The 11,229-nt window shown below is 49.6% G+C and overlaps 1 protein-coding gene across 1 annotated transcript; it reads left to right on the forward strand.

Annotated features, from left to right (window-relative positions):
- Window positions 1-5,645: 5,645 nt before the first annotated feature.
- KLHL26 (kelch-like family member 26) lies at window positions 5,646-10,607 on the forward strand. Its single transcript, XM_008936669.1, has 2 exons — window positions 5,646-5,827; window positions 9,026-10,607. The coding sequence occupies exons 1-2, from the start codon at window positions 5,646-5,648 to the stop codon at window positions 10,605-10,607; spliced, it is 1,764 nt and encodes a 587-aa protein (XP_008934917.1).
- Window positions 10,608-11,229: the final 622 nt, after the last annotated feature.

Raw genomic sequence — 11,229 nt, forward strand, 5'->3', positions numbered from 1 at the left:
TCAAGCTTTCTACTTGTATTTATTGCCTTTGATGAAAAAGAGGGTGTCAGGAGAGGAAAATGAGTGGAGGCAGAGGAGAGAAGTAGGAGAAATTAAGGGAAGGAGGTGGAAAAGAGAACAAAGAAATCAATTAAACGATTTTCCTCGTGTATCTTTGTAAGGATGATCATGTTTCTCTGGAAAACATCCCCTTCCTTCAATGTGTTAATATTTAATTAGCTGCTGATCATTAAGTGCTAATTTGGACAGGGCAGTGATGGTAAATGCTGTTTCTGCTGGGGTGCTGGTGGTGATCTTGCTTGCTGCTGGCAATGTAAGTAGGTTAACAGGGCAGGTATTTTTAAGTCTCATGCCTGGCAGCATCTGACCTTCCTTGCACCCAAAGTTCAAGGAAATCTCTCGATGCCTTTTTGTAGAGGGGTGCAAAGGGCACGAGAGCATTGTCCAAAAGTCCCACCAGGAGCCTGTGAAACAGCAAATGTACAGCAAAGTGTTTAGCCTCTTTGCCCCAACGTAATATTTGTTACTGAGAGGTGCTGAAAACTCATTTTCATCATTTGGGCATGTGATATAAAGCCTCAGGATCTGAAATATTACAGTAACCATGGCTACCAGTGACTTATCTGAGGGAGTTTGACTTTTGTTTTGATTTTAAGTGTCTTAATTGTAGTTTAAAAATCAGAACCTGAATGTGTTTTTTACTTAGGCATGAAACCAAAGGCATTAAATGATTTGCATTATTAAAATACCTACAGTGCTGCCTTTCAAAGGTTCTTAAAGAAGGTCCTTAATATTCATCCCTGATGTTCTAAATAAAGTTACTCTTCAGCTTTATGATAGTTCTGCTGCTCTCACCATAAAAAAAAAATTTCTTGCAGGCTTGAGTGCTCAGAAGGTGCCTCGCTGGCTATTTTGCAATCCTCAGTGCTTTGTTTGTCCCCAGGAAAGCTGTGGCACTGGACTGGTGCATGCAAACACACACACACACACACTGCTGCTGCTGCTTTTCCTCCCTCCCCTCCTGTACCCCGGCCATGCCCTGCAGGGTCCCACCTTCAGAGCTCGTGTTTACCGTAGAGGCTGCCTGCTGGAAGTTTGCCCTGCTTAGAAATCTTGCCAAGCTCCTTGAGTTTCTCCTGTATGAAAAATTACCAAGCACCACCTGCCCAGAGAGTGGGTGGATATGAGCAAGGATGCTGAACGGGGACGGAGAGCGAGCCTTGCTAGCACCAAACTGTCCCTCCTTCCACGGAGCACCACACCACACAAGAAGAGGAGGAAGATGACAGGCAGTTGTGTAGCAAAAAGATTTTTCTTATTTAATTCAATCACTGAAATGTTATAATCTGGCCTGGTGTAATTCTCCCCATTTGTACTTGTGCAGTAGTTGCAAACATGCTGAAATAGGAACTCATGCTTGGTAAGCCTTTAATTCCAGCTTTGATGTTTTTAATCATCAGTACAGATTTGGTGAAAATGATTCATTAGCTTGAAACACATTTTGGATTACACATGATGTTGTGGAGAATCGAGGAGGCAGAGACAGGGGACGGTTGTTTTTTGGGATGTTCTTTGGGCCTCGTCTGAGCTGATTCTTGAAGTAAGGCCCTTAAATATCTGTCAGCCTGTCAGCTTTAGAGGCCTCCCGGGCTTCCAGCCTTGCCTTTGGATTCCTCCTCGCTGCATCTGTTTCTGGTCAGAAATCCAGCAGCCCTTGCTCAGAAACATGTCAGCTAAGGATGTGGTCAACGTGCTTGGGGCAAGGATGAGCACGTGGCCCAGCTCCTGCAATAGGTGCAAGGGCAGCAGGAGTATCTCTGGGCTTGTTTGCCTTCCCTGCCTGCTGTCTGGCTGGAACTCCTCCCTTAACCCTTGCTGTAACATTTCCACAAGCCTGGGATGTATGCTTCTGGGCTGGTTTTCCCCAAGCTTCGGTCACATGCCCCGTGCTGAACTCTGTCCTGCAGCGACTGGAGAGGATTGAAAGCAATCTGGCTTCCGAGCAGCGGCTTGGAGGCAAATCCTCAATCCCATTACTTGTTCCCTGGCAGCCCATCTATGAAAAACGGGTACCAGGGATGTTATCAGAGACTTTGAGGCCGCTGCCCAAAACGGATCACCCTCCTGAATCAGCCTGTCTGCTGAACTCCAGCTGCCCACCCTGTCCCAACTGCCATGGCTGCAGTTGCATGAGTCTAAAGATGCCTTTCACTGCTGCAGCTTTTTGCATATGGAAAGCAGGGTTTCTGTTCCTGGGAAGTCACCTTTATACCAGTAATATTCACATTAGAGGCCCCGATCAGATAAATGTTTTCAGGTCCCATTGCAGATCAGCACTGTGGGACGTGGAGTGGAAGTGCTGCTTGATGTCAATGTGATTTTCACGTCCCGTGTTTTTTCAAAGGATAAATCTGACTGGGTGCAGCCAGGCCCATTTGAAGCTGCTCTGAGCTAGGTGGGCTCAGACCCTGCCAGAGGACACTCCAGGCACAGAAACCTCCACAAAGCTCTGTGGCAGGGAAGGACTTCCCTCAATGCCATCCTTTGGAGGACAGAGACAGAAAACGGAGGAAAATTCCAGAAGCTCTGCAGCCCTGCCTCCACCAGACGGGCAGGGAGCAGAGTAAACACTTTCTCACCATTGTGTGATGAAAGGCTTTTATCTCAAGGCACGTTCTGAACGGCTGAGGAATGGATGCAAGTCTCCCGAAGTTTGTCTGCGAGGCTGTTTCTTCTGTAACAAATTGTTAAGCAACAAGTACACGGCATATTCAGATCTCAGCTGAGATAGGGACAGCCTCACAAAGGCGCTTTCCCATGCTCAAGGCTTCCTTTTGTGCTTTATTTTCCAGGCTCTGACATCCAGCTGCCGCCTTGCCTCGCTCTGCTCCAGCACGGTGGCCCGGCCGAGCCTGCTTTGATCACAAATCCCTTCTGACTAACAGCAGTTGTTGCTGTTTTCTCACCTCTTCTCCCGCTTTGTTTCCTCTCAGGTCCCTTACTTGATTTCTCATGCTTTGTGTGGACTTTGTTTTGCTTCCAGCTCATGAGTTTCTTCCGAAAGTTCTTTTTTTCCAGGCCGAAGAATACTGGATGTTATCACTGCTTCTCTTAATGTTTTGTTTTGTCTTTTGTTTTTTTTTCCTCCCCTGAAGGATTGTGTAATCATTAGATCCTTTTAATTCTGTACCTGTAAATAGACAAAGGAACTAGTACAGGGAGTTTTTCAGGGGTAGCTGTTCACAATTACCTATTGAAATTAATCACACGTGCAAACACATTTACTCCAGCACAGAAATATCTACCCACCCAGATTTAGTCCTGCATCTACTTTCAGCTTGCACTCTGGTTATTAACAGAAGTTAATTGGGAAAAAGGAAAGAAGGAGGAATGTTTGTTCAGGTAGAGCTTGTTTGAAGAGGCACCCGCACTGGGAGGGTTGTGGGTAGAGTGGAAACAATCGTATAGGGGTGAGCTCTTGGGCTGGGGAAAAGAATATTTAAAATTGGTCTGAAAAAAATGCTGAAGAAAATCCCCATGAGAGGAATCCTGCAGGAGATCAGGTCTAAAGAAGTCCCAGTAACCTCAGGAGGGAGCATCCCCCCGGTGAGCCACCCGAGCTCTCTGTGGGTTTGGTCTGCCCGGCGTGAGGCACAGCAGGGTCGCTCAGGGATCCCTTCTGGGTTCAGAAGCGAGGTCGTTTTCTTGCTCAGGCTTCATGGTTCCTCCTCTGGACTGCAGCGAAGCAAAGCCATTGTTCCAGAGGGGAGAGTAAAATGAGTTTGAGGTGATGAATATTCATGCGCTCGCTCCCGCCAGACTCTTCCCCCTTTCACCATGCGAAGAGGGGGAGTGGATGGAGGATTCTTGGCTCGCTGAGTAATGCATAAAGGTCTTGTCAGCAACTGGCTCTTTGCTAATCCTTTTTATTATAGGAAGGATGTTGTAGCTGGACTCCACTCACTGAACTAAGACTTTTTAGTGTGCTTTGGCTTTAAGGTGGAAATTTCAGGGCTGTGCTACAAGGAGCACAGTTGACCGGTATTAGTCATCCCAGCAGGAACTCGGCTGAATTTCGAGGCGCGTTCCCAAGCCTGTGGAGTTTTGAAACAGGCTGCAAAGATCTGGTATCTGCATCCTGCAGCACCCCAAAGAGCCCCAGAGCTGCGTGCACAAAGCAGCTGCCCGCTGGTGCTCTGATGGACATCACAGATTTCCCCCGACTCGCCTCTTCTCTAAAGCGTGCAGGAAATTGCAATCCGATAAGTTAGGCAAGTAGCGAGTCCTGTCCATTGTTCCGTATTGTTTGGGGATTGTTTACGTCCCCTTTTTTTGTTATCCCATCTCCCTGACTCTTCCCTGACCTTGCCTACTTGTTTTGTCCATTGTGTGTGGCTTCTGGTGTTGTTTATAGCGAGCTCTTGGGGACAGTTGTTAGTAAACGGTGAGATTATCCAGCACACTGCAGCCTAGTCTCTGAACTGTTGTTTTTTTGGCTTTGTTAGTTTATTCTACCTAAATAATAAGGCTAATACCCTTTAAGCACAGGACTAATCACACTCTTCCACTTTGGACTTGAGAGCAACTCTGCAGCTTTCCATACTGGGTATGAGATGCTTGGGATTTTTTATGTCACGCTTCCATAAAATATTTCTCAAAATGCAGTTACCAAATAGCAGGATGCTTCTGAGAACGTAAACGCCATCCCCAATACTGGTCCTTTTGTGTGTTTTCTTCCCAGAAGGGCTCGGATCTTGATCCTGAAAAGTAGTTCAGAGCTGGATTAAATTTGCAAATGAATTTGGGATTTGCTGCGTGCGGTGGGCTGAGCGGGGCCGCGGGTGGGCAGGGCTTGCTCGGGAGATCCGCGCCCTTAGTGGTGGTTATTTCCAGAGGAGCACAGAGCATCCAATGGTCTCCTCCACTTGTGCAGAGATGCTGCTGCTGTTCACCTCCAAATGCAGCCTTCTCACTGACAAGTGCATCTGAGGCCAAGCGAATCCGAGAGCGATGCTCCCGGCGCGGGGGAACACGTGCGAGAGGCATTGGGAAAACCAAGGAAATATTTACACTGGGAGGGGACTGTTTACAGTGCAGTTCAAACACTTGACGTTATTTAGAGCAGCCAGTGCTATGTCATATTTTGCTTTTGCTCATCTCATGAGGGTCAGGCAGAAGGAAAGGATCAAACAGGGCCAGCAGGGCTGTCCTTGGACCGTGCAGAGGATCCAACAGCTGCAGTCAGGATAGGTGGTGAGAAGAACAAGCAACTGTGATTCAGTCCCCTGGGTGAAGTCAAGGTCAGGGTGGACTTGGGAGTTGTTGTAGTGTGGGGACACCAACATTCATGGGAGATTTTGGCCCCGCTAGCTGGTGTTTGGTTGGGCCCCGAAGCCCATGGGTGCTGCAGCGTGACGGGTTGTCAGTAATGCAAAAGTATAATTAAAAAAATTGGAAGTCTCTTTTGCCCTGGGAGAAGGGAACACAACTGCAGCACTGATGTCATGATGTCCTGTGTGGCTGCTGAGCTGGGAATTGGCGTTCAAACCGCTTCGTGTTACAGCCTCTTCCCCAGCATGCTTTGTAGGTATACCACATATTGTTTTAATTTAAAACCAGCCTGTCTCTCTTGTTCTGTTTTTAGCATGGCTGACAAGAACAGCACCCTGAAATGCACGTTCTCTGCTCCTGGCCACAGCACCACTCTACTGCAGGGACTGGCCTCGCTCCGAGCTCAGGCTCAGCTGCTTGATGTCATCCTCACTATAAATAATGAAGTGTTTCAGGTTCATAAAGTTGTCTTGGCTGCCTGCAGTGACTATTTCAGGTGAGAATCTGTTAGGGAAGCAGGCACTTTTTACCTTTCCCATTGGTTTTCTGTCTCCCCATCCTTCCCCACCCCAACCTCCCCAGCACACCCCAAGATCACACCCGGTTGGAGGTTTGCCCCACGGTGTCAGTGCTACCTGTAGGTAACACAGAGGCTTGGAGTCAGTCCCTCTACATGTAGATTAGGTTTGTTCCACCACAGCCCCAGGGCCAGACACAAGTTCACAGCCAGGGCTCGACCCTGCCTCGGCAGTGTGGTTGGTAGGTGCTCTGAAGGAAATGGGCATTTTTTGCCCTGGAGCTACTTGAGCTGATTGTGAAGTGACAGCGAGGGCTCCGAAATGAGTCATCCCATTGAAGGATGGTGCCTGTTGTAAATACACTGGTGTTATCTGTAAATGCCACTGATCTGTCACTCCTGGGCTCTGATCACTGGCTGAAGAGTGTGAAGCTTTTTGTGTGTGTTTTTCCCAGGCCCCAGAAGATAGGAAACAATTGTCCCATCTCGTGTGAGTAGAAAGCTGAAGCACGGATATGAATTTTCTCAAATTAATGGACAGTGAACCAATCCCAGAGCAGGAAGTTAGTCTTAAGCAAAACCATGGTAGACTCACAGACTGGTTTGGGTGTGAAAGGACCTTTGAAGCCCACCTAGTCCAACCCCCCTGCAGGGAGCAGGGACATCTGCAGCTAGGGCAGGTTGGAATGGCTCCAGGGATGGGGCACTGACCACCTCTCTGGGCAACCTGAGCCAGGGGCTCATGACCCTCAGCATCAAAAATTTCTTCCTCCTCTCTTGCCTAACTCTTGCCTCTGTCAAACTCCTTTGTAATGATTCTCTGACTCAAAATTACTCCTTTTTTTGAATGAGGGATCTTTTCTGGCAGCACCAGTAGCAGGGTCAAGTGAGGGATGTGCTGGAGGCAGCGGGTGTAGGGGAGGTTCAGAGCCACAGAGAACTTGCCCTGGGTGTTGTAGGTGGCAGGTTCCAGTGAGTGTGGGTGCAGAGGGCAGCTCACTGGCATTTGCAGTCCCTCCCTGGCCTGAGCAGACCGGTTTGTTGAGCAGGTCACCAAGAGCAAGAGACTTCATTGCCCCTTGGCATGTCTCTTGTATCCCTTCACCCATTTCTTCAGCTGCTCTGATGATCCCTGTCTTATGTACACACGTATTTTCTCTGTTGTTCCCTTCTCTCTCCCTTTGGTAACATAAACCTTCCAAGCTTATCACTCTCCCTAACAGGCATGCAATTATGATGGAGCTGATCCCCCCCAAATGCTAATAGCACTATTTGTATTCATAAATGCTGTGTGCAGAGCCACTGCCAGCGTGTTTGCACTGTCGAAACATAATTGCTGAGTAGGTTTCTTGTTATAACTTCTGTGGTGCTAAGGAAGGTTGTCCTGGGGAACAATGACAGAATAATCAAGCTTTTGAAAATAGTCTGTTTTTATGCAAAAGGGGGGAGGGAAAAGAGTGAAATGGAGGCATTTATATAATCAGCATTTTAGAACTGTAACACTTGTTAAAGGAATTGCATTCCAGTTGATGATTTATCTTCATCATGGCAACAAGAATGTTTTTCTTTCCTTGTGCACGCTCAGCTGGGTGTCCCAGGGCACGAGCACACGGGTGTCTGGGTGCCCTCTGGGCAGGGGGGCAGGGGATCAGCAGTGTGCTGTCCCAGGGCACGGGACACGCCCGGGGATTTTGGCAGAGCACTCATCTGCTGTGTGGACCCATCCTTGTGAGCAGCATTCCAGGTCACTGGGCTACAGAAAGCTGATTTCACGTGCAGATATTTCCTTCTTTAGGTCACTTAGGATTATTTGGGTTTATGCTGGGCGGCAGCAGGTTTTCTAGCCAGGTTTGGACAGGAAACTTGGAACTTCTGTCATCTGACAGTGTTGCCCAGATGTTCCTTTACAATGCAGAAGAGCAGGGGCTGTTCAGAGTTTTGTTTCTGATCAGCTTGCACCGTAGAGTCACTGCAGCTGCCTAAGGCAGCTCTGATGACGTTGTGCCTTCACAATGAATTTAACTTTCTGATGGAAGAAACCAGGTTATCTGTGGATGGTGACCACCTCGCAGTTCTTCCAGCAGCCTGGCTGGATTTTGGCTTCCCCAGAGCCGCTCTGCTGCTGCTTGTGGAATGCTACAGAGCACAAACCTGTGTCCCTGAGCTACCCAATATAACGAAACCTGCTGAAATTGACTCTAAACATATAAAAAACCCAAATTTGCAGCTACATCCCTGTCACACCTGGGGGCCCTGTGGCTGGGGAACGCAGCACCGCTCTCCAGGAGTGGGCTATGAGATGTCTGCCTGCAGTCCTTGCCGTGGTATCTGCTTCCTGTGGAACTTAGAAGCCTCCCAGGGAGGCGATCTAGGGCCTAATCTCTGCGTGGCCTGGTCAACTGTTGTGCTCACAGCTGTGCTGTAAGGAAACCTGTTCTATTTTGTGGTTTTCCTTTCTTGCCAGCCCCCCGCTGTCGCACCCCAACGCCCCAGATGGTTGTGGAGTGGCTGCAGCTCTGGTTTTCTGAAGGCTCTGGGAACAAAGCTTGGTGGGGAGGTTCTGTGGTGATTACCAGAGCTGTTCATAAGTGTTGCATCTGCCACGTTGAAGCTATTTGGTAGCTCACCCGTGCTGCAATGGGCTAACTGAAGTCTGTGCCTAAGGGCAGTGCTGCAGGCAAGCTCAGAGGATCACCGACCCCCTAAACCCAGGTCTCTTCATTCTCTGTGCTCACAGGTTCTGCAGACTTAAACCCTGTAGGGTGTGTTGACCAACCTCTGCTGGTGCAGGTCCCGTTGTGTCTGTTGGTTGTTGAGTTTCACAGATTCCTTGGTGTCCAGTGTGCCACGTTCCCTGCTCTGGTAGCTCTACCTACTTCTTGAAGCTTTGTCCTGTGGTTCACTCCTACTTTATACTGCCAGTAGGAGTGAAAAATGCAACTCTCTGATAGCTGAATATTACTTCTTAGTGCACTGTTTATGCAAGCTTTATGTAAGAGATTGTGCATTCTAATTGCTCCTGGCTTTTAGAGATTTAGTGTTGATTTATTCTCCCCCTTCCCCGTCCTCCCTAAGAGAATCAGTACCTTTAAAAAAAAATAAAATTCTGAAGTGATACATCATTTTACATGTATCTAAAGGAGGGGACTTAATTTTGTTTGTGTTCTTGACCTCCAGGGCAATGTTCACAGGCGGGATGAGAGAAGCCAGCCAAGATGTGATCGAGCTGAAAGGTGTGTCTGCAAAAGGGCTGAAACACATCATAGACTTTGCATACAGTGCTGAAGTGACTCTTGATCTCGACTGTATCCAGGACGTGCTGGGAGCTGCTGTCTTCCTCCAGATGGTGCCTGTCGTGGAGCTCTGCGAAGAGTTCCTGAAGTCTGCCATGAGCGTAGAAACGTGTCTCAATATCGGGCAGATGGCCACCACCTTCAGCCTCTCATCCCTGAAGGAGTCGGTAGATGCGTTCACTTTTAGGCATTTCCTCCAGATCTCCGAGGAAGAGGATTTCCTCCACCTGCCTCTGGAGCGCCTGGTGTTCTTCTTGCAAAGCAACAAGCTGAAAAGCTGCAGCGAGATCGACCTGTTCCGTGCCGCCGTCCGCTGGCTGCAGTACGACCCGACCCGCCGCGCCACCGCCAGCCAGGTGCTGTGCCACATCCGCTTCCCGCTGATGAAATCCTCCGAGCTGGTGGACAGCGTCCAGACCTTGGACATCATGGTGGAAGACGTCTTGTGCCGGCAGTATTTGCTGGAGGCCTTCAACTACCAGATCCTGCCCTTCCGCCAGCACGAGATGCAGTCCCCTCGGACCACCATCCGCTCCGACGTCCTGTCCCTCGTCACCTTCGGGGGCACCCCCTACACCGACAACGACCGCACGGTGAGCTGCAAGGTCTACTGCCTGCCCGACGCCGGCGGGCGCCAGTTCAAGGAGCTGACAGAAATGGAGGTGGGCAGCAGCCACTCCTGCGTGGCCGTGCTCGACAACTTCGTCTACATCGTGGGAGGGCAGCACCTGCAGTACCGCAGCGGCGAGGGGGCCGTGGACATCTGCTACCGGTACGACCCTCACCTCAACCAGTGGCTGCGCATCCAGGCCATGCAGGAGAGCAGGATCCAGTTCCAGCTCAACGTCCTCCGCGGCATGGTGTACGCCACGGGCGGCAGGAACCGCTCGGGGAGCTTGGCCTCCGTGGAGAAGTACTGCCCCAAAAATAACGAGTGGACTTACGTGTGCTCCCTGAAACGCAGGACGTGGGGGCACGCCGGAGCCACGGTGGGGGACAGGCTGTACATATCGGGGGGGTACGGCATTTCCGTGGAAGACAAAAAAGCCCTGCACTGTTACGACCCCGCCGCGGACCAGTGGGAGTTTAAAACCCCCATGAACGAGCCCAGAGTCCTGCACGCCATGGTCAGCGCGAATAAGAGGATCTACGCCCTGGGAGGCCGCATGGACCACGTGGACCGTTGCTTTGACGTTTTGGCTGTGGAATATTACGTGCCCGAAACGGACCAGTGGACAACGGTGAGCCCCATGCGGGCGGGCCAGTCAGAAGCTGGCTGTTGTTTGCTAGAAAAAAAGATTTATATCGTAGGAGGGTACAACTGGCATCTGAACAACGTCACGAGCATTGTGCAGGTGTACAACACAGAAACCGATGAGTGGGAAAGGGACCTGCATTTCCCAGAGTCTTTTGCTGGGATCGCCTGTGCTCCCGTCATCCTCCCGCAGGTAACGAGCCCGAGATAACCCCGAGGGCTGGCGCCAGGCCCCGGGATCACCCCTGGCTGCATGCTCCCAGGGTGCTGTGTCCTTCCTTTGGTGTTTGCAGACGGTATTGTGCGTTCTGTGGGTGAGGGAAGGAGAGAAGAGCTGGCGTTCCCTCCTCCACCACGTCCCTCCTCCTCTTACGTAGTGTTCTGGCAAGCGGGTTCCATCAGAAGCACTTGTCAGCCAGTTGGACTTAACAGATGTTACAGCTGGAAAAAGCTCCTTTTTTTTTTTTTTTCTTTTCCCTTTTTTTTTTTCTTTGATTGGGGGGTGCATTTCGCCAACTTTTCATGTTTTATTAACATTGGCAGCTCAGGAGTAACTAAGTACTGTGGTATGTTTAAAAGAGTTCAGGTGTGATTTTTAATAGCTCCAAAAAAATCAGTGTCTGTCACTTGTTTTTTTTAGCAAACAAAAAAACCAAAACCTGTATAACACACTGACCTCCAGAAGCAATAAAGGGACAGTGGGGACTGGAAGAGCTCAGGTGCTTGGATCATGAAGCGTTTTCTTGCTTTTCAAAGGGACTTTTTGGTTTTTTTTCCCCTTCCTAAAAAGGGGACACTTATGCCTGCACACCTCTGGTCCCTGTTGCTTGGAT

This window comes from Merops nubicus, unplaced genomic scaffold (assembly GCF_000691845.1).
Source record: "Merops nubicus isolate BGI_N331 unplaced genomic scaffold, ASM69184v1 scaffold29683, whole genome shotgun sequence".
NCBI classification, from domain to species: domain Eukaryota; kingdom Metazoa; phylum Chordata; class Aves; order Coraciiformes; family Meropidae; genus Merops; species Merops nubicus.